The following is a 26,418-nucleotide window of genomic DNA, read 5'->3' on the forward strand; positions in this document are numbered from 1 at the left end:
CGGTATTCAAAATTTTGCCCAAGATGTAGAGGGTTATATAGATAACTCATTTGCAGGCATTGACGATGATGCCCCTGTGATTTATATGAGATCGTGAAAAGTCGAAATTGAGACCATGAAAAAAGCCGGATTTTGTTGTACTCACCTGTGCAGGGTTGTATCTCATGGGGCATCTGACGATGTCGCATAGTTCTACAGAGCACCAGTAATAGAGGACCCTTTTATACAGTTTTTAACAAGGTTCGAAGCTACATATTGGACATATATTGTCGCGCATGTCTCGCGTCCTGAATCTTTTGGGGACAGGGATACTTTTCAACAGCCCTACTGCACATGTCCTGCGTCTTGGCATGGTCCGGAATACTGCGAAACCAACTTATCTTTATCATATACTTTCAACAAAGTTTGAAGATTTCATTCTGCCCAACTAGATGTTACGGCGCATGCGTTGATTTTTGATATTTTATAATAAAAGTGCCAGCACCGATAAAATTTCTGGTGTTCTTATCATTTTTTATATAAACATGTCTCTCTTTTTATCTTTTGGTTTCTGATGGAAATTTTTATCTAAATTTTGATACCAATTAAACAATGCAGCTTTTCTAAATTACAAACATGTCGAAACATTCATCGTGTTTTTTAACATTAAACTTTGAGATCGTTGACGTCTTGAAGGGCATTTTCCGCCAATCTAGAGATGTAAATTTAAAAAAATTGCCCTCTCGCCGCCCACCATGGGGGCGGCTCGGGTAGCCATTACACAAAGCGAAATTCATATATATAATTTTTTATATAGCCCTCCCCCCAATATTAAAATTGTGGTTACGGACCTGACTATACCAGCCTTTTTTTGTCGCCGCCAGAGAGCTTTCATAATTTTTTACCCTGAGTCCGCCATTTTTAATAACGGTTACTACCGTTACTTAAATTAAACAACGGGGGAGTGCTGAACTGCGGCAAAATAATACGGCCAAAATAATATGCAGTGGTAGAGCACAGAAAGATTCAAGGTCCGATTCGAAAAAAAATATGGTGTTCATCAAGTTGTCTAACTAAGAAGTTTAGCGTTTCTGCGACCGCATTTTCATCTTGTCTCTATTGTAACGTTCATTCTGCAGATATCTTATCCATATGGCTTATGATGGTTCAAATCTTATCTTACTAACCAAAGTGTTTTAATTTTGAAAAAATAACTCTTCCCAATTGGATTTTTTTCATGGGGTGTCCCACAAGGAATTGGATCATGACCTCCTAAGTGTAATTTGTTATAACTATGTTTTTATTCACTTTACAGATGACAGAGTCTATTATGCTCTAGCCCCACTAAAAACTAAAAACAGAGTAAATATTGATCTCAAATTTCTCTTCTGCCACTTTTTAAAGGAAAATAAAATTGCACTTTTTTTCTTTGTGTTAGCTATAATTATCTTAGGGTTATGATCGACTAGCTACCAATTTTCCAAGAAGTAATGGAGCTTTTGTTATTATGTCTCCTGTTTATAACTTATAATATATCACATACAAAAATATAGAATAGAACAAAACCTGTCAACGCCTTTCTTTCTTCATATTTTCTGATTAAAATCCTTAATAAGCTTTTAAAAATAAAGCTTGCAGTCAGGCTCTCAGAACTTCTATTGGCTGTAGTAAGACCTCCATGCCTCTACTTCAGCAACTTAACGTTCTTTTTATATTTTTTTACCTCTAAAATATGAAATTCGCCAAATTCTGAACAAAAGTTTTTCTCTTATAACATAAATAGCTTTTGCAGTCTAGAGTTTCGTCCAGATACACACAACACACCAAAGGCCTCTTCTTAGACAATCCCCTTGTTAGAACTTCTTCTTTTGATAACAATTTTACTTTATATCAGTGTATTTTAACCTGGAACTTCTTCTAATTTTCTTCAATTAATGTTCCTAATGTCCTTTTTCTATGTTTTGCAATGATACTCCAAACAAATGAACAAACCTAGTACATTGTGTAACTAATTATTTTTTACAGGTCACCTGTAAAAAATTAAGTTAATCACATATGAAAGTTCTCTAGAAATCTTCTTATTTTTTTGAAAAATCTTTATCCGTTCTCAAGATATTTGTCTTAAAAAGTTGCACTAATTATGCGAAATTATGATGTCATGAGCTAGCTCTAAAACGTGTATTCTTTTATTGAGCATAATTATGGTATATAACTAAATATTGAAATTCAAAAAGTCAAAATGAACTACCAGAAAACATTTTGAACTCTATAATGGATTGTCAAAAATGTTAAATATATACAACCCTCGCAGAGCTAGTTTATGACATCATGCATAATTAGTGAATGTTCTTATAGTCCAAATTCTAAAGAACCAATCAAAAAATTTTAAAAAAAATATTCAAATTCCTAGACAACCTTTCAAGCTTCTTTCATATAAAATTAACTTTATGGGAGGTATATAACCTTTAAAAGGAAACAAAAAACTTTGCACATTTTGTAGCTACAGCACACATATTTGTAGATAAAAAAGCAGAACTATGGTTTGAATTACTGTATTACATAGTTAGCTATCTTGCTGCCTATAGATAAAATAAACTAAATAAGTAATGGAATTTTTCAACTGGTTAAGTAATGTTGTTTTTTAATTGATTTATTTTACTTTTGTGATCTGTTGAGTAAATTTTCTACTTTCACTAACAGTGTACACTATTCACAATCCATATATTCAATATTCATGGCGCCGTATATAGATTAGTGGTTATAGCTCTTGTACTTTGTGCGAGAGACAGAAATTAAAAAAATAGACAAATTAAAATTATGCTTCCCTGCGTATATTATATCCTGCACCTTCATTGAACAAACTATTATTTATTTTGGTGTGCGATTAATGCATGCCTGAGGTATTTAGTGTTTTTTTTGGTATGTGAGGATCACACGGAAACATTCAAACATGGCATGTGTGGGCGTGGGTGCGTGCGATCACCGCTATTCCTGACGAGGCCTGAAAATGATAGTGGTTATCGACTTATTTATTAGTTTAAAGCTAAGGGTTGCCCTCGTTACCGTATCGTTTATACAAGGTCTACTTCTTAAAAAGGGAAAAATATTTTTATCATTTCCATCAACTTCAAATCACAGTAACGATGAATCGTTTCCCTAGACTTCACAAATTTCCAGGCCTGAAGTGGCAGGCACAGGGACATCACAAGACATGTAAGGAAAAAGCAAGAAAAGAGGGAGGAAAATGATGTTATAGGAAAATTGATGGTAAATTCGAATCACAGAATTATGTGGCAGAAATACAGGAGAGGATGCAATTTTAAAACGCAATAGTATCAGTAGTTGTCAATGAAATACTTGACAAGAATTGACTGTGTCTCAAAAGTTGATTTACAAAGGAGTCTAAAGGGGAAAATTAATTGTAAATCATTCCAGTCTTTTACAGAGTAAAAGCGAATAGATTTAAACCATAAAAAATTGACTTGGCTAGGGGTAAACACTTAATTTTGAATTTAAACAGATGCATGTAGCATTTTTTTTAATATTTAAGTATATATGCTGTATAATCATGTTTTATTGGTTTTGTTATAAATTACAGTGATAAACACATAACTTTTTGATAGTTATGTAACAAGTACTGCTTCTTATAAAAATGTTTATACAATGTGTTTGTCTGCACATTAAAAACATACTTAGGCTCTGGAAATACGAAACTATGTTTTTGTTTACTTCTTTAAAAAAATTCAGAAAAATATCCACTTTTTAAAACTTTATGGATATTTAGCTTTATACAATGTTAAAAAAAAATTAAAACCTGTGTGGTCTGTGACGTATGTAGGTGTCTTTTGTAAGCAATGTTTGTTTGTGTCATGACATCACTAGAATTACATAAAATTTGATTACGTAGCGAAAATTCTTTGCTTAAATATTTCTGTACTTATGTGGAGCAAGAGAAATAAATTGCTATGTGATTAATTAAAATATGAAAAGTCCTAAAATGCTGTATAAAAGAGGTAATATTTAAAAAAAGTCATTTTAATTTTTTTTTTATCAAATGCATACTGGCATTGTCATAATAAAGATTTGCTACAAATTACAAAATATTACTATTTTTTATATGTTTTTGCCAATTTTTGTTGTTGTTTGTTTTATCAGATATTTTGTTGTTGTGGAAAGTGTGTTTTGTTAACTTACACCTTTGTTTATTTATTACATTTTCTATGCCATTAAAAAAACAATTTTTCAAGATTGCTATGATGTTTTTAAAGTTTGGTAATTTTATATTTCATAGAAAAAAATCATTACGATACTATGACATTATGTCAAGCAAGAATTGTGATACCAATTTTTTTGTTTATGGTGAGAATGGTGAGTTGAAATTTTTGTTTCTTATTTTTCATAAGATCTAACTGAAAAGAGTACTTTGACCTTTTTAATGACTTTTTCTGATTTTTCTGATGTGTAAACATGCTTCACTGAAAGAAAATCACAGTAAGATAATTATTTTCATATGTATTGAATTCCCTCCAAATAACTGCATTCCAGTTTTATTCTTGCTCAAATAAGTTGTGTAACAATCACATAAAATGTTAATGAGTTTTTAGTTTGGTGCAAAATACCTTTTATTTAGCCAAAGTGATTATATTTTGTTATTTGTTTTCTAAGAAATAATATTACGGGTAAAACTATTTGCTTTTTACTAAGTAAAACTTTGACATGTTTCTTTTATTTGAATTGTAAGAGGTACCATTACTCATTTTGGCACAACGTAGTGTTATATTTATCAACATGTCTGCTTTTAATACTCTTCATAGAGTTCCAGTCACAATTTATGTTAATGTTTGTTAAACTGTTTACCTTTAAAGGTAGAAAACAGTTTTATTCTTTTTTTACCAACACAGCTTTAACTATTATTGTATAGTATTTTATTGGTATTTTTTTATGTTAGATGTTTATATAGAGTGTTACACACCTATATTTTTAGAACATACATTAATCAAGGGTGAAAGAGAACCACTAAAGAGAGAACTGGAACACGTAAGGGTGATTTTTATAATAACTTTCTAATGTAAGGAATTTTACCATTTTATCTGTCAAGTTATGTTAATCAAATCGGTCACATGATGCCATAACACGGTTTACACAGACCCTGTAAAACCTGAAAAGGGTCTTTTTAGAAAATCTCAGGGATACTCAGGGAAACCCAGAGAAAATTTTTTTTTTCTAATTCAAGAAAAACTCAGGGAATTTTTTTTGTCAGCTTTACCACCTCTTTACACCCTAAATCTGTTCAAATATAAGTGATCTTTAAGATTCTTAAATGGGTTATGATTTTACCTATTGGTGATCCCCAACTCTAATGTTTTGGTCAGGGCAAGTTACGTACTGTTTTCAACAAATAAATGTAGGTCTTATATCTGACAATTTTGCCTACATATATTTGAATTTTTTTGTCAGCCTTTGTCTGAACCTGCATAAACATTAGAAAATAATTTATATGGTGAAAGTTTACATTTTTGTAAGTTTTTTAAATAAACAAAACCGTTTTTATTTGCACTTATTTGCAATTTGTAAACATTTTTGCAGGGTCTGGGATATTTTATTGTTAATTAAAAAAAAGAAATACAGGCCTTATCATGAGCAAAAAGTCCCTTGAACGTTTTAGTCGGTCACACAGTAGAATTTATGAAAGTGATTTTGCTTGCCCTATTTTTTTATTTTTATTTTTAATTTATTTCTAATTAATACTGCAAAATACTGTATTGACTGTGTAGGAAGCCATTTTCGGTATAGATTTTGTGCGTTTTATCTTATACTTTTGTTGTGAAAAGTCAAAAGTCATCGTAACAATCTCCTCCTCCGTTACGCTTATTAATATTACAAAAAGACTACTTTGATTGCAGAGTCTTTGTGTATGAATTGATTGTGAACCAACATTTAGATCCCAAGTTATGGGGTCATCAGCAAAGGGTTAAGACACCTCGGACGAGCAAACGTGTATCATTTTGGCAAAAAGATTTATGTTAATCAATTCCCATTTATAATATCTATGCATTGATAAAGTTTGAATGCATCTCTTTATAGGTCTAAAATTACTGATGACTGAAAATGTCAAAATTTGCTATTACTTATATGACATCATAATTTATGCAACATGACTAAATCTTAAATTCTTTAATGTGAATATCTTCAGAACGAAAAGAGCTTTTTAAAAATAATAAAAAGACTTGTTAGCCAACTTTTCAAGCTCTATAATATAAGTTCAACTTCATTTTAAAACCTTGGGTTCCCTGCAAGTTAAGCTTTAATTTTTAAATGTTAATTCTTTAATTATAATTAGGTTTTAATTTGAGATAAAAACAAACAAACTATCTTTAAATATTTTGTATCAGTCATGGTCATCACACAAATGAAAAGATTAATGTGAAGCTGTATTTATAAGAACTAGCATAATAATACATTGTAATTCTATATTGTCTAATAACGAGAAAGACCACATTCAGTATTGTTTTTTCTGACCTTACTTTGTATCAAAACAAAGCAGACCAAGCATAAAATGCTGATATGAAATGTTATTAAAATAGAATTATTTGTTTTGTATTTTACTTTTATAAAAAAAATCCTGCTCAAAATTATTCTTTCATGTTCCCTTAGATTTTTTTTTTCAATTTTAGATGTAAAAATGAAAATTACAAAATGAAAAAAGTGCACAGTGATAGTAGAATGTTACATAGTTCACAGTGTCAGTGTTCACATACTGGAAATGTAAATAAATCTGTCTGGGTTTTGTAGTTTCAAATTATACTTATAAATTGCTTCTCATTAATCAATCAGATTTTTTTTATCTCCACTTGACATTCTACGTTTTCATTCTCTCCTTGCCAAAAATAAAATTACTATTGGCAACAGTGTAGAACTACTGGAAATAAATGTCTCATTATTTAAATCAGGAATGTTGTATGCTTTATTTACCTGATATGATAATAACACCTTTACTTAATTTCTTTGAAGTTTAAAGTAGTGTTACTATTTATTTATAGGTCAAGCGAAAAAGAAAATTGTCTGATAACATTTTAGCTACAATTACAAGTGTAGTTCAATCGCCTTTTCAGAAAAAGCAAAAGAGACGAAATCAGAATATGGGCTCTGGTAAGAAAATTTTATGCATACACTTTTGAAAATGTTATGTTACTTGTTTAGTGATTTGTTATTGCGTAAAGTACAAAATAATGTTAATGTCAAATAAACTCCCTAGTATAAGTTTTAATCATCATTAATTTGTTAAAAATCCCCATTGCATTTAGGTGAGTCTCACTAATCTTAATTAAGGAGGGGTGAAATATTTGAAATGTTTAATTGTTTTATACCTTGAAACATTGATTCTTTGGGGAATAGAAAGTATTTAAACTGATTTGTTATCTGCTTTGCTTGCTTCACATGAGTGTATTTCAGAACTCTTGTTATTTCAGTATCAACAATGCTCAAAATATTTTTCTTTGCAGGGAAGAAAAAGGGTAAAATCTAAACATAGGATTTGTTTTTAGCATACAGTTTCTCAATTTGTGAGTCATCCCTCTGTCAATGTTATGTTGATCAGACTTTTGCTAATAAACTGTGTTTTTTTTAAGCATGCACAAAAAGGTCCAAAGTGCACATTGGAAAACCAGATGAGAAGCCAACTAAACAAACATCCATAATGTTGGAGAAAAGGTAAATAAATCAAAACAGTATACACATCCAACCCAACACAACCTTTACAGCTTTACATCATTACAGTCAGTGTCTGGTTATCTTTATAAGTTATTTAAACCCTTTAAAATTATAATATTTTAGCCTACACTACCATGTAATTTTTAATCTTACAAGTAATTGCTTTAAGCTCATCACAAACTCCATGCTCAATTTTTCTTATTAAGAAGTTAAGCTTATTAGAAGTGTTGGCCATTAGATTATAAAGAATGATGTTGTCCAGAGTGACTGGCAGTCAAGTCTATTGGTCAATTTTTTTAAGGGTAAGGGTGATGCATTGGAAAGTGGTAATAATAGAGAGTTGAATTTAGTTGATTGATAAGTTACTTAAAGAGAAGGAATTGATATACATAGGATGCAGTTTGATTTTGTTTTTGGGTGTGACACTACAGATGCAGTTTGTTTTACTCAGGCAACTTCACAAAAAGTATTTAGTAAAGAGAAGGAATCTCTATTTGCTTTTCTAGATTGGGAAAAACTTTTAGACTGTGAAAAATGATGTGTAGATAAATGGATAGTTAAGATGGTACAGACTATGTACAGGAATAAAGTCGTGTCAGGATTAAAGATTCAATTACAGTATCAATGCGAGGGTACATCTGCGTTCTGTATTTAATCTTTTGTTTTTTATTTTAGCGCTAGAAGCGCTGTCAATGGAGTTTGGAATAGGTGTCTGTGGGAGTTATTGTATGCTAGTGATTTAGTTCTCAGCATAATCAATTTAAAGATTAGTTTAAAAGATTGGCAATGGAATAAAGGACTGGGAGAGAAAAGATTGAGAGTGAATACAACAAGTCATAATTATCATTGAAGCCAATTGTGCGATTGTAGTTAGAGAGTTGCTTTTATAGTTTGCAGGAATGGAGTCCATAATAACTTCCTAATCTTTTATCAGGCTTGTAAGCATTGGGTACATAATACAGACAACATAGTATACAGACAACATAGTATTTCCAACTTTATTTAAAGTATAACGCTGGCACATTTAAGATATATGATATGTTAGATAGCAAAGGAGGTGTCAGAAGAAGTTTTACTTGTTCCTTCCCTTTTTAACTAGTCTTTTTGATTGGCGTAACACGTAGGTTGTCCGAGGCCTGTGTAAGACGTTTTATGTTTTATGATAGTGGGACCTACAAATTGAGAGATCTTGACCATTTAGCAAGAAATGCTTATCTGTAGGAAGGCTGAAAAAAAGCACTAGCACTAGTTCTAGTTTTCTTTTTGCAAAAACCCATAGCACAAGAAGTGATTTTATGATTATTCACAAAATTAAACTTGGTAGTAATTTACTCTTCTTCTTTAAGGTTGTTTTGCAGTAGCATGTTTGAGAGGTCTTTTTTGCCCTGCCAGAGGTCACGTCAAATTAGGTTTAATCTGAAAGCAAATTACTACAAAATGGTGGCATTTGATGAGGAAGTCTGTTGTAAAAACAAGAAAATGTGGCTTTATATTTGCTTTATTATTTCGAATTTTAATAAACGTTAAATTACTAATTTTCAACATAGTATAAACAGAATAAGATTAATTTTTTTAAAGTGGGAGTTAACCTTCCATATGTTGTACTAAATTGCTTTTACTTAATATTTTATGTGATATTTATATCATTCACAACATAATTTTTCTTAATTAACACTTTATGTTTAATACGATCAAAATTGTAACAAATTGTTGCTAAGATTTGATATATGAGAACAAAGAATTTCTTATTCTCTTTGAAACTTCGTAATATTTTTTATTCACATATTTTTTTCCATACTCAATGCATTCATTTGATTTAAAAACAGCATTGTTATTATACAATTCAATATCTAAATTTTTTTTTATTGCGATTGCAATTCCTTTGAGGGGAAATATGATATCTTTTTTCTGCTGAGATTTTCTTTACTGCAGGTGGAACTCTTTTCAATTATAGTATGTAACACTTTGACTTTCCAACTATTTAACATTTCGAAAAACAATAGGGTGTTTAATATTAATATTTTAATCTTAAAATTTAGTTTTTCTGTTTAAGGGATCTACATGTCGAATAATAATCTTTTGTGTGTTAAGTGTTACTCAGTTACTTCTACCAAAGTGTTTTGTTGAAGACATAACTTTCATCAGCATAGTTTTTATATCTGTTTTTTTTGTATTTTCAAGTTATTTCCCCCATTTTTAAGTCAACCAAAGTTTATCATTTTTTTTGGAAATGTTACCATGTACCGTATGTTGTACTATTTTTTAGAAGTGGGAAGGTATCGCCACATTTGTCAATGGAACAGGATAAACCATTGGAAGAATTAAAGCCGTTGTTTAAAAGCCATCTTTCAGTTGGTCATATTACTCTACATTCAAACAGTGATGTCAATGTTAAAAACAGTTCTATACAGGAAGAAGGAGAAAGGTCTGGCTCAGATGAAAATAAAGAGAACAGTACTCGTGAAAACAGTGTTTGTATGAGCACCCGTTCGTCTGAAGACATGGACGGAAATATAAATAACAAACAAAATAGTTTACCTGACTTGCGAACAAAAGACAAGTGCAAGCGTGTTACTAGGAGCTGTAGCCATGGTGATACACAATTAAAAAGTAGCATTGGCAGTACGAATTTGTTGCTTGCAAGCACGTCATTTGCTCATCGGAAAGACAGAGCTGATACACAGCGCCATCATTCAAGTGATAATGTATTGGCAGTGAGTAAGCGTACTAAACGAGCTCCAACAGTAGAGAATGGTGTTCATGTATTGGAGGTATTTTGAATTTGTTATAGCTACATTTTATATTTATAATGTAATGGAAAAAGTACGTCAGTTTGTTTCTGTAGGGCAAAAATGGCAGCCTAAATCTTTATTAACAGTGTAAATTAACTTAACAATGTACAAAACATATTTACCTTGGTTAACTAAGTATTATGAACAATAATTCTTTCATTTGCTCTAAGCGCTAGGGATAACCACAGTATAAAGTATGGGCTTGCATGTTAGTTTCTATGCAGACCTTTTCAGAATATGCATTTTTCAAGAACTTATTGGAACAAGATTGTATCTGACATTACTGGTTGTTTTTACTTGTCATGTCCTCTGAGCAGGCAATTCATTCGTTCAGTGAACACCTCACTGTTCTGTGTCAAAATGAAGCATGTTTGTGCTGTTAAGAGACAGCTGTAGCAAGAATTGCAATTAGTAATGAATGACTGGTAGTGAATGTTGTTAAACCTTCTTAAAAGTTTAAAAATATATCCAAAAGAATTAATGACAAATAATTCTCATTTTATTTATTACTTTTATTATTATTTGTTGTCAAAATTTTGTAACAAAAATGATTTGATTTACCATCGCTTTCACCTCTGCCCTTTTTTAAAAAAAATAATAAAAAATATAATAATTATTTTTTTCTTTCAACCATGCCATAACTGTATACACCCTGGTAACCACACACCAACCCATAAACTCCTATTTTAAGCTAATGTTATAATCTACTTTATTTTTTGTCATAAAGGCTAACCAGGTTAACTGTTATCAAATATTGGAAGAGATTGGCAGGGTAAGATTTTAATATTGGTTGCATTTTCAGAGATTTAAATAGAGCTTCAACATTGGTTAATTCCTAAGTTTGTTATCTATATTCTTGTTTCAGGGTTCATTTGGTTCAGTCTGTAAATGTATGTGTTATGATGACAGAAAATTTTATGTAAGTTTACTTTATGCGATTCTTTAAGATGATAACAATATAAATTTTCTTTGACAGAAGTTTAGCTTCAAGCGTTCATTTTTAGTTCCAAACATTTTCTATATAAACAGACATGTATTTGAAGTGTGCAACATAGTTCTGTTTTAAAAAGTAAAGAATTACTAACTTTAATCCTTTCAACTCTTTTCCTATTTCTTATCCACCTTTTAACAGCAAGTTTATTGATTTTTTTCTATCCAATTTTTTTTAAAAAAATGTGGACTGGTTCAGTTTACTGTATGACTAAAAAAATATAAAGTCAGGAACATTATTTTACCTTTTCTTTTTTGACAAAAGCGATAGACATTTTTGTTTGATATTATTTTTATCTCCATTTATTATTTATTTAGGCAATGAAAATTATCAGCAAAAAACGTTTGATGAGAAAAAATAGGATGTTGGGTAAGTTTCTGATTTTTTATTTTGTTCACGTCACGGGTGAGTGGAGAAAGGATCTCTTTTCACCCACCCACCTACCTTAAGTATCTCTCTTTTTTGTTTACAGTTACCCTTTTCTTATTAAAGTGATTATTTTGTTTATCAACTGTTAGTATATTTCCATGAATGCGTATCTTTTGCTTTAGCACGCCATCCAAAAAGTAAAATCAATCCATTAGAACCACTTCATCGAGAAATAGCAATCTTAAAGAAAATGGATCATCCGAATATTGTAAAATTAATTGAGGTAGAATTTGTCATATATTCTCTATTTGTGTAAAGAATTTTCAAAATCATGTGTTATTCCTTTTTCAATTTTTTATGTTGCATTTCCTATTTTGATAGCATCATCTGTGTTGATATCATAACTAATTATTGTGTCTTTGTCAACGTTATACACTTTTTTACAATTCAGGTTATAGATGATATTCAAGTGGACAACGTTTACATGGGTAAGTGTTGTTTTCCTGATTTAAATAAAGCATATAAAATATGGGGATTATCGACCAATGATTGGCAGTATATAATCATTCGAGTCCTTAAGAAATATTCTTCGGTTACTAAAATTTCTGCCGTGTGACTCCCAAAAATAGTATTTCATGTCATAAATGGTTATGTGTTTTTTTATAGTGTTTGAGCTGATGCAAAATGGGTAAGTTAACGGTATTACACTCGAAGTGTAAAAAGTTCATCAAAATCTCTAATACCCTGATGCATTCTTACTGTATAATTCGTTACTGTGTATTGCATATTATTGTAGCATATATTAGTTTTTTGTAAATTATTTATGTTTACCTGCTTAGTTTGATTAAAAAATATTGTTTCAACAAACTCTGAAAACTAAATAATGAGCTAAGATTATTCGTAAAGAAAAATAAGAGATTGGAGAAAGTTAGATTTTTTTGTTTATAATAAAGTGGCTATCAGTTGTTTAAGTTGATGTTGTTGTAATGGTCGAGTTGACTCTTGAATTATCAATCTTTGCTACTAAATGCAAAATTAAAACTGCTACAGAAGAAAACACGCAAGTTATAAGTGGTCAAGTTGTGTAACTGAGAAAAGAACTAAATTAAAAAACTGAAGCTATGCATATTCCACAAAAATAACTGTGTTTCAAGGTTATTTCATGTTAGTCGTTAGAATTTCATTTGCAATGTGGAAACCACAAATCTTACCTACCCAAAAAATACATTGTTTATAAGAACAATTTCACCTTCTCCTTGATTTCAGTGTGGTGATAGAAGTTCCATCACAACATACAATACCAGAAGATAGATCAAGAAGATTATTTCGAGAGTTACTGTTAGGAATTGAATATTGTAAGTTTCATTTTTTGTTTTATGAAAGTCAATTGAAGGCAAGGCAATTGTAAGAAATTTACAACTCTCTTGTGAAAGGGTGTAGTGTACCTTAAAAATCAACTGTTTTTTGAGTTCAAATTATATTCGCTTCATTGTGCAATAAAATAAATTAAAAGTTTCAAGCATTGTTCAATGGTGTTATCCCTGACATCCTTGTATAATAATCTCATTGTTAACAAAGAGTTAATCTCTACTTCAAAACTTGCTGCATTTACTCCATAGTGCTGTGACCATACAATAAGAAGGATTAAAGAAATAAAATATAACAGATGTTTTTAGTATCTTTTTTGTAAATTGCCGTTAAGGGACGGCGTGTTACTTAAAATTCGCTAGTCATGAAACAGAGTCTAGATTAAAGGAAAATCAGATAATTCCTAATATTTTTTTATGAAAGTCAGCAAAATAAACAAACAAACAAACAAACAAACAAACCAGCAAACAACAAACAGAACTTACTCGTCTGTATATATTGCTACGTGTAACAAACTGTTTACTCCATGTCAAATCAGTACTTACATCATCTAATACAAAGAGATCCACTGTTGCTTTTCAAGCATAAAAGTTCCTAATTATTATGAACAACCTTTCATTTGTGATTTTCTTATTATTTCAGTACACTACTCCAAAATTATTCACAGAGATATTAAGCCAAGCAATTTGCTTTTGGATAACAATGATCATATCAAGGTAATGTGATTATGTTTAGCTTTGAATCAATAACTATCAACTCATGCTGTCGAAAATGGTCAGATTTCGATGAACTATTTATTTAAATTTTGAGCACAGTTTAACGAAGCGTATTCCACGTATTTTATTCGACCTGAATGAGACATGTTCTACATTTATTAGGAAGAATATAACCAGTTATTCATGTTGGATTTTAGCCACGCTTTTACATATATGTAATTATACAGGGTGACCACTGCTCCTTAAATTCCTTAAATAACTTAAAAAAACTTAAAAGTACTTAAATATACTTAAAAAATTTGAAATTTTATCTATTCTCCTTAATTTCTCCTTATTTCTTAATTTTTCTGATCGTAACTTTTTTGGAAATGTGTTCATGGATTGTTCATCACCAGCGAAATAGACATATTTCTCTGTTACCTGAAATCCTATATTTTCTTTGTATAATATAAATAATTTTCTTATCATAGAACTTAATATGTAACATTAAAGGTAGAGAACTAAAATTGGTTTTTTCCTTAATTATCTTTATTTTTTATTTTTTTATTCTCGTTCGCAGCAAAATATCCTTAAAAAATGTCAATTTGTCCCTTAATTCTCCTTAATATCCTTACTTTTGTTCTCATTTTATTAGTGGTCACCCTGTTATAATTTATGTAAAGCAAAGTGGATATTTCTTAAAAGCGCTTCGACATGAAGATAACTAAAAAGCTAAAGAACTATTCATTTTAATTGTGTTATATTTAAGTGATGAAAGTCAGACGCGGCACAATTTTTTTTAGATATTTTAAATGTTAGCCTTGCGATAATTCAAAAAACAAAACTCTCTTTTACTCTTCGCATTTCAACATAAGAAACGACCACTTGCTGTTTAGATAGCAGATTTTGGAGTTTCGAATATGTTTGAAGGGGAGAACGACCTTCTATGTAAATATGCAGGTTCGCCGGCTTTTCAATCACCTGAAGTTTTGAACCACGGTAAGAGTCAACACCACTGTATTAGCTAGTTGAAATTGTCCTAATTTTAAAAAGAAACATCCAGTTACTAACGTTTGTTGCATAATATTGTGTATAGTTTAGAAGTAAGTAAGGTAGAATGTGTCCTTCCACTACCACCATCAACTTTGTAATCTGTATGTAATTGTGTTCAATGGTTTTATACCACTGCACAATACCTCGTGCCTTACTTATTTACCTTATCATGAGTTACATTGACGTCTGTCTATACAATTTTCTGTTTTGTAATGTTCCATGACTTCTACTTATTTACAGCCCACTCCATCTTAGATGCTTATACAACCAGCTGTTTTATAAAATAACTATTAAAAAAGTTTTTTAGCAGTTGTTTTCCAATATCTCTTCTAGAATCACGTGACAAGTATAGCGGGAAGGCAGCAGATGTTTGGGCGATGGGTGCTACATTGTATTGTTTCTTGTATGGAAATGTATGTGTTGAATTTTCGCTCGTAATCCGTAAAATTTGTTAATTTTAGAGCCCTACAAAACAAATCTATTGAAGACATATGCAAATCGTTTTTTAATAATGTTTAGTTGATTTCTACTTCTATTTTAGTGTCCTTTTTCCAGTGAAAATTTGGGTGAATTAGTCCAACTCATTAAGAACGAACCGTAAGTAATTGTCTTCTAATTGTATTTTTAACCGCAGAGTTCTTTTGGATAAACTAGGGTACAATTGTCTTTAAAGGCTCTTAAGAGAAGATTGAGCGAATTTACTGTGCAGAAGTTTCGCAAACTTTTATTTTTACAAAGTTAAGTCGTAAAATCTGCCATCTTTAATCAATTGTGTATTTTGTACTTTAGAGTGGCCTTTCCGGACGAGTAAGTTTTTTTTGTTTTGTGTGTTTATTTGTTTATTTGTTTAATACGTGACTATACAATGTTGTGTTAGTTTTCCATCCAGGGAAATTAAGGTATGAACTGAACAGTAAACAGTCGGCAATTCTTCCGTTGTAATAAATACATTAACACGTGCTTCAGAAAGAAACCAACTCTGAATCTGTTATACATATTTTGCTAGTTTTTACTCGAAATCGACTATGCTGCAGGGTTAAAATGAGATCTTATTTTTTGTTATAGACCATTAGTAAATCCACAAGCACAAGATTTGATCTCGCGAATGTTATCCAAAGAAGCGAAGGATCGAATCAATATCGCTGAAATAAAGGTGATTTCCAGAGACCTTTTTAAACATATAAATATAGTTTAGGTATTAAACATATTAAAAGTCACTTGCTTTGACTTCAGGAGCATGCTTGGGTTACAGAGGGAGGTCGTTTCAAACTTCCATCCACTGAAGAGCATTGTAGTGTTATTGAAGTAACGGAAGAAGAAGTGAGAAACAGTATAAAAATCATCTCCAAACTCTCATCTTTGGTAAGTTGTCTTTTATAACTTATCGCAAATCCAACACGATACTATTCTTAATAATCTATAGAGAATGAAGGTTTATTAAGAAGTGGGAATAGAGATGGTTGGCAATAGTATGGGGAGAAAAGGGGAAGAGATGTTGGCTCATAATGTTTAGTTTTTATTTAGTGTTATTAGACTTTTGAATACACTGCTTCAGGCTTGTTTTTTGTAAGCAAATTTCTTACCCTATATACATATATACTTGAACACCCAATATTTTTATTTGGAAAGGAAGGGATGTTGATAAATTTAGGTGGGTGGTACAAATTTTTGAAATTTGATGTAATTAAAAAATATATATTCTTTCTGGGCGCCTATCTTGTAGAGTCGTTAATACACGAATTCTCGATTCTATCCTTCATTGTGTGAAACGTAATTTGATGTCAAAAAGAAGTTTCACAAAATATCTCAAAATTAATTAAAATAACCCTGACTATCTTTTGGGGTGGGCGGTAGATCAGGAGCTGGCGTTGAATCGAACGTGGCAAAACAGTCTTTTTGAAGATTGACTGTCAATTTTTGTTTCTCTATATACAATAATTTTTTTACCTTTTTTAAAAAATTGATATTGATTAAAAGTGGCTTAAAATTTAAGATGATTCCGCGTCTGGCTCAAAGTATGCTTTGTTTTTCAGCTAAGCAATTTTTATTTTTAATTTTCATGTTTTTGTTATTAAGGTACTTGCAAAGTCAGTGCTCAAAGGCAAAACATTTGTCGGTTCATTACGCACAAAATCTGGATGGAAAAGAAACCATTCTCTACCGACCTCCTAATCTCAGAATGCACGATCAAATCACGCATCACTATAGTAACCTTCAAACCGTTGTTGCGAAGTACAATCGGTTATCGCGGAATAGCGACTTAGCTGTTTGGTTGTGGTATGAAATCGACGGATCTGATTGGTTTATAAAAGCGAACAATCTGACTGGTTATGGCATGAAAGCGACAGATCTGATTGGTTATAAAAGCGTCAGATCAATTGGTTATGGTGTGAAATAAATAAATTCGATTAGTAAACGATGATGTGTCAACTTTTAAGAAGATTTTAAGAGATTTTCTTTTTTTCCATTTCACACTATCAGATACATTCGTAAGTATGACATTAGCGATGTCGTTAGATAAACAGTTGATAATACTTAGTTTCGTTTCTTTCGAATATTTTTGCTGAAATTTTTATCTGTGAAGGAAAGTTTAATGAATTAGATTTTTATAGAAGTTCTTGATTTCATAAATTTCTTTCATTCAGCCTTTAGGAAGATTTTTGTATATTAGAATTTGTTGTAAATTTTGTAAAAACTGATAAAAATATTACATTTGTATATATCTATACATATATTGTACAGTGAACCTGTCTACTCGTTCGTTCAAAGTGGCAAAAATAAGCAAAAAATACCTAAAAGTTGATGTTATGTAAGGGTTTTTTATATTATGTTATTTGTTTTTTTTTCTGTATTTTTTTTATATAATTCACAGTACTAAATATCTTGTACATGCTTTTTGTTTCGCTTTTCATAACTTGGGACCGAAATAACAGAGTGAATTATAAATTTCCAAACAACCTGATAGAAACAACCTCAAAAAGATAGAAACAAGGTCGTGTTTTAAAATGAGGCGGGAAATTTATGTAAATTCAAATGTATGTATTTATGAAAAAGTGTATATGAGATTTAGTAATAATAATAAAAGATAAATAACCCTTGCTTATTTACATGTTTACAATGTGAGCAGATGAAGTCAGGTATTTACAAAGAATCAGGTATTTACAAAGAATGAGTGTTACATTTCCTGAATTAGACGAAAAATATTCACAGTTCACTACTAATAATGGTGAAAACGCGCTGCGACTTTTTTTCAGTGTAAAATAACATCGCTTAATGGAGTCGCATTTAAGGTAGCTGCAGCTCGAATCAGGCAGAAATTGTTTACACAAAGAGTAAAATGGTTTAAAGGGACAAAAAAAAATTTATAATGCATTTTTATCAAGTATAAATTAGAAAATCTAAGACGTCGTATACAATTTTTGTTCACATACAGATGAGACCATGTTTATACATTGCGGATACAAATCATTGTGCACAGGCAAAATAAAAGGTCTGACTAAAAAAAAGGTAGTCACTGAAAGAGAAAGCGTGAGCTTACGTTTAATGTCGCCATTTTGTTTCTTTGATTTTGTTCACATGATACCGTTACAGTGCGGAGCGAACGGACTTGTTCTGTTTTGCACTCCGGATAGGCTCGATGACAAACACGTTATCCGGTACAAAATTCGATCTCTATCCGCAATGTGTGAACATGATTAAAAAGACAAAAATAATCGGTACACACAATAGGACTGACAAAACTCTTTCATTTAAACTAAAAAAATATTCCATTGTAGACAACATTTAAAGAAACGGACAAATTACCAAGAAATATTGCTGTATAAAAACATTTAAATTCATATAAAAAGACGTCTATACTTCACAGCATGAGAAGTCATAAAGGCGAAGCGCTTTTATATAGAATGTCCAAAGCTATTCTGAAATCGAATCAAATAGATTCCACTTTGCTTCTAAATTCCGGATAGTATTCTTTTTTTTTTCTGACAATATCGCTATTGGAAAGCCTTTTGTTGAAGCGCTTCAGACGACGCAACAGAAACACGCTTCACGGATCATTTGCTAGCTGATGTATCCGATTTCTCCTCATGCTTGTTCCTTCTTCATTTTCTTCGCGCTCACGCTCGCGGTTACGATTCATAGCTTTCGTTGCTCGCAACAATTCATGATCAAGTGCCGCAAGGTCCCCGCGCCCCTCGAACAACAGCACATTTAAAGTGTCCTCGTATATACGTGCTTCGGGAAACTCCACTTTGGTTTGTTTACGTTCCGTTGCATACACAATAGACGTGCAACAAACTTCAGTCACTTTTTTGCCGTTGCCGTAAAATGACCAGCAACATATTTCGTCGTTCGCAATAATGTCTTTTATAAATAATATCCGCCCGTTAAATCGTAAAGAAAGTTTATCGAAAAGTTCGAGATTTTTCAGCATATTGTCATCAGATTGACTAAAAAAAAAAGAAATATTTAGCAGCTGCCATATTGCATTTATTTCATGACTGTGAATCATCTCAATCAAGCAGTATTCATATCATTAGCATTTCAAACAGCTGTTGAGTCAACAACAACTGTTGAACCAGTCTTGACAAGTTTGATCAATAATTCCTAAACACGACGTCCACAACGATTTGCAAGCCATAGGTAACAAACAATAGAATGGTTTTGTTAAAATAAAGCAAAAAAAAAAAAACACAAAAAAACACGCACAAGCTGCTTACCTGGTGTAGGAGTACTTATTACTGTATCGATTACAAACCAACTTGATGACAGGCTGAAAATACAAAAGAAATATCATACTACGACGCACTCAAAAAAGCCTTTCTTTGTAGCCACAAAGAAATAATCTTTACTCTTGGTAACCTAATTGTAGGGGGGAACACTAAAGGGGGAAGGAAAATTAAGTAAAAAGTAACGGAAAGTTTATCGTTTGAGGATTCCATTCTTACGGCTGGGTCTTCCTTACCTCCGAATGTAACTTTGATGTGAATTTGTTACATTACAGCCAGAGATACGTATAGCATTGCTCTAACTTGCTTGCCTTACGCACGAGTCGGTTCGCCGTCAGTAAATGGCTCAAAATGGACTGACAACGCTAAATTTACAGTGAGCCGGAATGAAGACTCGAACCTGAAACCTTATGATTAGAAGCCGAATGGCCTACCACTACACCATCTCCTTTACTTAAACGCATTATAATTAAAGTAGGTCTGATAAAACATTGGTGACGGCTATTGTAGACCTTAAATAAAAGTCGACCACCTTCAACTACGGATTAGCCTCCTTAATAATTCCCTCCCCCCTTACAAATAGGTTACACAAGACATAAATGATATACTAAACAAATTTATTATGATTGGATACGTTACTTTTTCAGACCGTGCAATAATTATACGTTCTTCTTTGAGAGAGGTCATCAGTGGAACTTTACACTGTGGTTCGACATCGTCTCCTTTTCTTTTTAATGCTTCTTCAACCTGTCCAGTAAACAAAACAAAACATTATCAATTGTCGCAAGAAAATTTTTTCTTGGAAAAAATACTTCCCTTTAAGTTATTGGACTGCTGTGTTTATCACGTGTCTTCATAGCAAATCAAGCTATGTGAAAAATATTTCGTCACATTTTACTCTTATTTTTAAGTACTGTAAAAATATACTTCGGTCATTACCTCATTTGTAAGTTCTTGTAAACAATAAAACTTTGTTTCTGTCAGCAGTTCTTTCAGTTCAGTTTTATCATCAGGCATTGGAATTTTGCCATCACGTAGATAATTCAGGATTCTGTCAAAATGTTTTCCACTTCGATCAAGGAGAACCCATCCTAAAAGAAAACAGAGAGTAAAAAACTCTGTGATCACTCTTTCTTTTTAGTGATATGATTTATCATTATATCCATTACATTGAAACTAAAACATACATAACATGCAGAGTAAACAGTATAAGCAACATCTTACTTCATTTAGAAAAAATGTGTGCAGTGAAGCATTAGCTTTTATCTAGTATATTTTTTTATTCATAATAGGTCAGATGTTTTAAGATTTTGTCATTAGCTAGCAGCTTACTTTGTTTAAATGTCAGTACGTGTCAGAAATTACTGTGAGTGTGCCAATGTGTACACCAGTTTGAGAGACAGAGAGAGACAGGTAAGCTATAAGAAGCAGAAAAATATTTGTAGCATTTAATATGTTATCCAGATAAAAAGATTGAGTTTGTGAACAGGTGATAAGCTAAGAATAATGGTGATGACGATAATGATGACAATAATGATAACGATTGATGGTGACTGATGAATAATGGTGACTGATGATGATTGATGATGATTGATGGTAACTGATAATAATGATGATAAGTAATGATAATTGATGATGATTGACTTAATGCAGGTGAATTTGAGGTTAGAACTAACATGGTCAAGAGCAGAATGGAAAAAAGTCAAGATGTTTAGCTGATAAAAATGATGATAATGATAATGGTAATGGTGATGGTGATGGTAATGGTGATGATGATGATGATGATGATGATGACATCACTTAGAAAATTAAGATTCCCAACAACCACCATAAGTCCAACAACATATGGCACTTACTCCAGCATATGCCACTTACTCCAGCATGACACGTAGTAAGGCCTTTAAGCAAAATTCACAGGCCTGGTAGGCACACCACAACAGAACTGGATCGTGAAGGGTGAATGAGGAGTTATCCAAATGAGAGTTTGTTGTGTTATTATTTGAGTAAAACTAAAAGAGTAAAACTTTGAAGAACTTGTGTTTTTTATGTTGTTTGAATATTACACTATGTTTGTATATATATACTACAATTTAGTATATATATTTTTAGTTCAACATGTAAAAAAGTCTTCCTCTCAAACTCTAAGGTATAGTGAGAGTTGCATTAACATCGAGGGTCTTTTACTTATTTTCAAATTCCAATTCAAATGTTTAAAATTCTCAATTCAAGTTAACCTTAACAAGCAAATTTTATCAGGGCTTTCAGCACAATATTCTGGCAAGCTGGTGAGTTTTATTTATGTGGCTTTGTTTGCTCTTTTTCAACAGGCTTGCCGTTTTTGCTATCAATTTTTTTATCAATTATTTAAATTTAGTTTCATTGTATTTCGTATTTTGTGCCCTGATCTGGTTTTGGGTGTTTGGTACCTAAATGTCTAAATTTTCACTTTTCCAATTTCACCAGTATAGAAACTTGTGTGCTTTACAGAATAGACTGCCAGTGCTGGGTACCTCAGCAATGAGAATATTTGTGCATAGTGGAGGTATGACATTTTAATCTATATATATAGCTATATTGTTATCTTTGTAATCATTCATTAAATACTAAAAATCCATATTATTACAAAACTAGATGGGCTGGAGAATATTTATATTTATAAGAAAAATTTTCCATTTCTATGTGAAGCCTCCTCCGCAGATCATTTTTGATAATTAACTTCACCAACTTTTCCAAACATTGTGTCTAATTTCTTAATAAAAGAAAAGAAATATGCAGCCATTAGGTATTACACATTTGAAACAAGTGGGCAAGTATTGCAATTATTTCAACCAATTAAATTAATTCCAGTGGATCTCACATTGAAATAAACATATAATAGAATTAAAATGTGAATTACAAATCTTGGAAGTTTCAGCTGATTCGTTTTTTGTTAAACCCGTACACAAATATATACTCACATTGTCCACTGACATTTTTGTGAAGTTTTTTCAAAGGAATAGTTTATAGTCAAACTATAAGGTTATATAGCAAGCAGAGTTGTTATATTCTTGCAGACGAGTTTGCGTCATAATACTGGTTAAACCAATCACGGACCAGTATTCAGGTTAAGCAGCCATTATGAAATGGTGTACACAAGTCGTAATCATGTTTTTGTGGTCAAACCTTTGTAAATACAAGACGGATTTTTCAGAAAATTTTTTTATCGTTAAATCTTTAATGTTTCAGATATATACTGGTTAATCCTTGCCATTTAGCTACATTTGCCATTTACCCAAGTTCTGTTTAGTTAAAATTTCTACTGTGAAGTTTTGACCGTAAGAAGTCCACTTTGTACACCAAAGGAGACCATGAAGGAGAACAATCCGACTGCAAGAATCATTGTGAGAGCTGTTTGTTTAGATATTCTTTACATTAACGACATAGATGACAACGTAATCAGTAATGTTCTCGCATTTGCGGATAATTCACTGTTATTTTCAAAAGTGAAAAACAGAAGTGATAGAGATCAACTACAAAATGATATTGAAACTATGTTTAATTGGTCAAAAAACTGGTGTATGCTTTTCAATTTTAATACATGTAAATGTCTACACATTGGTTGGAACAATCAACACTATGAGTACTATATTGATAACCACCTAATAAAAGCTGTATAAGTAGAAAAGGACCTTGGTGTGTATGTTGATGCAACTATAAGTTTTAGTAAGCAATGTGCAGAAGCTATGTAAAAATCAAACAGTACCTTGGGTGTCATCAAACAGGACCTTGGGTGTCATCAAATGAACTTTGGAATGCAAAACCAAAAGCAACTTGTATATATTATACAAATCCCTAGTGACCCCATGTTGAATACAGCATACAACTTTGGAGACCATTTCTGCAAAAGGACATTGACAACCCAACAAAGGTCCAGAAAAGATTTACTAGGATGACCATTAGGTATTAGTCATCCACCATACGAGGAAAGACTTGAAGAATGTAATTTGATATCTCTGGAAATGAGGAGATGAAGAGCTGAGCGCTGACCCTAATTGAGTTTGCGTAGCTCAAAGAGAGCATTAATTACTCCAGGACTCCCCATCAAAGCCATGGCCCCTCATGGAAATAATAGACAGGGTATACCCCTTGACATTTGTGAGGCTAGCCATGTAAAATATGCACATTTCTAATCTCTCTCTGTGACCTCGTCGAAGTGTTTAAAATCATGAATAGCTATGAAATTTGAACCTGAATGACTTTTTTGAACTGAGTGAGAATTGACTGACAAGGGACACTCAAAAAAGATATGGAAACCTTGTTGGATAAAATAAAATTTTCATTTGTTCCTCAGTTTAATAATGAATGGAACATTCTACCAGAGAAAGCAGTGCCTGCCACTTCAACAAACCTTTTTAAAAAGTTTATTCAACCGCATGCCGAGACTGTTAGGGGGCTCTATACAAGTCAAAGTTGCCCTAGTTCCGAAACAACCACCGATCTTGGCCTACTAAGGACCATACGGGTAGATCCAGTAAGTTATCCGGTAAGTTATGCAGTAAGTTAATAAGGATGGGATACACTGCATTATTTTTTTTCTTAAAATGTACAACATAAAGTATATAATATAAAGTATAATTACATAGATTGAATGAATGATCCAATTAATAAAATTTTAGTGTGTTTAAATTTACACTTGTGTATTTTTCTCACGCATTTAATTTCCCTGTACTTTTAGGTTTTGCACACTCTTTGACTTTGTTTTTATCTGTGCCTTTGGCAATTTTTTCACCTTATAAACACAAAACATAAACTGTAGCTTTTATTTTAATAGTATAGACAGCTATACTTTTACAATAAAAGACAATCATTCTTTAATACCTTCGCTGTCAGTTAGAACTTCCATTCTTCCACTGAACATTGCCCGAAGCATACTATCTGACCTTTTAGTTAATGTTCCCAAAGTTGTGTAAAACAAAGAACCTCCAACATTAAGCTTGACATATTTAGTTGAAACAGCCTTGGAGTTGTCATCAGCTACACTTATAGTTTCTCCAGACATCCTGACATAAAACCTCATAAGTTAATTTTGAATTTAGACTTATAATAAGAAGGTTCTATCTCAAAACTTTACGTAAACAAATTTAACTGCAGACTCGACACATTTACGGCGGCCATGTTTTTATATTTATACTCCCGTTTTAGATATTCGGCCCCAGCCTTTTTTGGCTCAAAGAAGAACGTTATGAGAGTCAGATTTTACGTTACAAAAACAGAAACATCAAGGCGAACGTAAACAAAAAGGAATTTAAAGGACCAGAAATTGCAAATGTGCTGGCAAATCACCTTTTCCAAACCGTCTTCGGCAGTCATCCAAGAGTCGAAGTAGACGAAACTTGGGGTATGTATGAATGCCGGTTTAATTTTAAGAAACGCTAACAACTCAGCTTACGAAGTTTATTTTTATATTTGATAAATATTTTCTTGGAATTTAGAAATATTTCTGTTATAAATAAGCCACTGCTCGTCCCCACGTGTTTCTGCCTTTTCGATATGAAAGATGACGGCGAAAATACACTAGGCTTGTTAACCTTTGTTGACCAATATATGGTCTGACCAGCAATGGCGAATCTTCAGCGAGCGGCCATAAATTTTATGTTATACATATATAAAATATATGATACATATACATAGACAAAATATATGCGAAAAATTATCTTGGTAATGTGTTAAAGTTTGGAAAAGATGTTGTCTGTTCCACCATCACATGGTTTACCTGTACTAAGCGCTCATCCCGGTTTTACTCGCCATTAATTTTTTAACTTTCAGAAATAACTTGTTAAATTGAGGTCTGCAGATCACCTTCTGACCTTTTCATTTTCTAAACTTTTTTTAATTTTTTAATATTTTTTTTCTATATGTTTAGATTTAACCACATATAAAAATCTTAAATAAAACAATTTTAAAATTTTGGCTACAAAGGTAGATTCCGAGGCAGCATCCTAATTGCCAGATAGCTACCCTATTTATTCCTATTCTTTTAAAGTTTTTATTTGGTTTAATTTTAGCCATTTTTTATGTTGGGGTTGTTGACTACCTCTGGCTAAAAATTATAGTAGCCATATACAGCTTGGCGTCAACAAAATTTTTATTTAATAGAAAGTCATTGATTCAAGAAGACAACAGTTTTAATTAACCTGTGATACATAGCTAGAAGTTTTTTACTCAAATTAATTTTGTAACGACAGGCTTTAGTATGTGTTTTCATTTAAAGCAACAATAAATTCTGCAAATTTCACGAAAATGTATTCCACAAAATAAGATTGCTGCCGACACGGTTTACATACACTGAGCGCTCAACGTAGTGTTCACACAGTCACTTTTGGCTTAACCCGGCGTTCCGACGCCGGGTTTCCCGACTGTCTTTGTAATAATAGCTGCATTATATCACCAGCCGGTTCGAACCACGAACGAAATCTTTACGTTACAAATAACTGTTGTGATACATTTTTATTAACTTTGTTGCGACAGGTAAAGGAATTTACCTTTCATTTTATTAACCCGCGTCGGAATTGCCATGCAGGAAATATGTAGAAACAGGGTTATCCACCGTGAAAATTTCCACAGGCTAACGACTGGTTAAAAAAAGACAGAAAATATACAAGCTTATTAACTATAATTTTGTTCGGGAAAATTTCAAAATAATTCCTCAATTCGTGAAAACGTCTTCCTTGGAAAAATCCTTGCAAAGGAAGTAG

The 26,418-nt window shown here is 31.8% G+C and overlaps 2 protein-coding genes across 2 annotated transcripts; one reads left to right on the top strand and one right to left on the bottom strand.

Moving 5' to 3' along the window:
• The first annotated feature begins 3,970 nt into the window (after positions 1-3,970).
• Positions 3,971-18,037, top strand: LOC130624256 (calcium/calmodulin-dependent protein kinase kinase 1-like). The gene is made up of 21 exons (XM_057439831.1): positions 3,971-3,992; positions 4,271-4,347; positions 4,964-5,016; positions 7,020-7,128; positions 7,608-7,689; positions 9,956-10,460; positions 11,209-11,253; positions 11,347-11,400; positions 11,790-11,841; positions 12,024-12,124; positions 12,293-12,329; positions 12,508-12,529; positions 13,108-13,196; positions 13,852-13,925; positions 14,801-14,903; positions 15,291-15,370; positions 15,499-15,554; positions 15,747-15,764; positions 16,023-16,110; positions 16,191-16,319; positions 17,034-18,037. The coding sequence occupies exons 2-21, from the start codon at positions 4,299-4,301 to the stop codon at positions 17,127-17,129; spliced, it is 1,842 nt and encodes a 613-aa protein (XP_057295814.1). The 5' UTR covers positions 3,971-3,992; positions 4,271-4,298; the 3' UTR covers positions 17,130-18,037.
• Positions 18,038-18,329: 292 nt separating this feature from the next.
• On the bottom strand, positions 18,330-24,861 carry LOC130624260 (BTB/POZ domain-containing adapter for CUL3-mediated RhoA degradation protein 3-like). Its single transcript, XM_057439834.1, has 5 exons — positions 24,542-24,861; positions 20,624-20,775; positions 20,324-20,431; positions 19,676-19,728; positions 18,330-19,405 (listed from the first exon to the last, which is right to left on the bottom strand). The coding sequence occupies exons 1-5, from the start codon at positions 24,738-24,740 to the stop codon at positions 19,003-19,005; spliced, it is 915 nt and encodes a 304-aa protein (XP_057295817.1). The 5' UTR covers positions 24,741-24,861; the 3' UTR covers positions 18,330-19,002.
• Positions 24,862-26,418: the final 1,557 nt, after the last annotated feature.

Source organism: Hydractinia symbiolongicarpus, chromosome 13, assembly GCF_029227915.1.
Source record: "Hydractinia symbiolongicarpus strain clone_291-10 chromosome 13, HSymV2.1, whole genome shotgun sequence".
Classification (NCBI taxonomy): domain Eukaryota; kingdom Metazoa; phylum Cnidaria; class Hydrozoa; order Anthoathecata; family Hydractiniidae; genus Hydractinia; species Hydractinia symbiolongicarpus.

Excerpts from the sequence above, each read along its gene's own strand:
- LOC130624256 (XM_057439831.1), top strand. The coding sequence starts at position 4,299 with ATGTCAAGCAAGAATTGTGATACCAATTTTTTTGTTTATGGTGAGAAT. Across the intron at positions 10,461-11,208 it reads ATGGTGTTCATGTATTGGAG|GCTAACCAGGTTAACTGTTA; the intron begins GTATTTTGAATT and ends TTTGTCATAAAG. Across the intron at positions 13,926-14,800 it reads ATAACAATGATCATATCAAG|ATAGCAGATTTTGGAGTTTC; the intron begins GTAATGTGATTA and ends CTTGCTGTTTAG.
- LOC130624260 (XM_057439834.1), bottom strand. The coding sequence starts at position 24,740 with ATGAGGTTTTATGTCAGGATGTCTGGAGAAACTATAAGTGTAGCTGAT. Across the intron at positions 20,432-20,623 it reads TACAAGAACTTACAAATGAG|GTTGAAGAAGCATTAAAAAG; the intron begins GTAATGACCGAA and ends TTTACTGGACAG. Across the intron at positions 19,406-19,675 it reads AATAAGTACTCCTACACCAG|TCAATCTGATGACAATATGC; the intron begins GTAAGCAGCTTG and ends TTTTTTTTTTAG.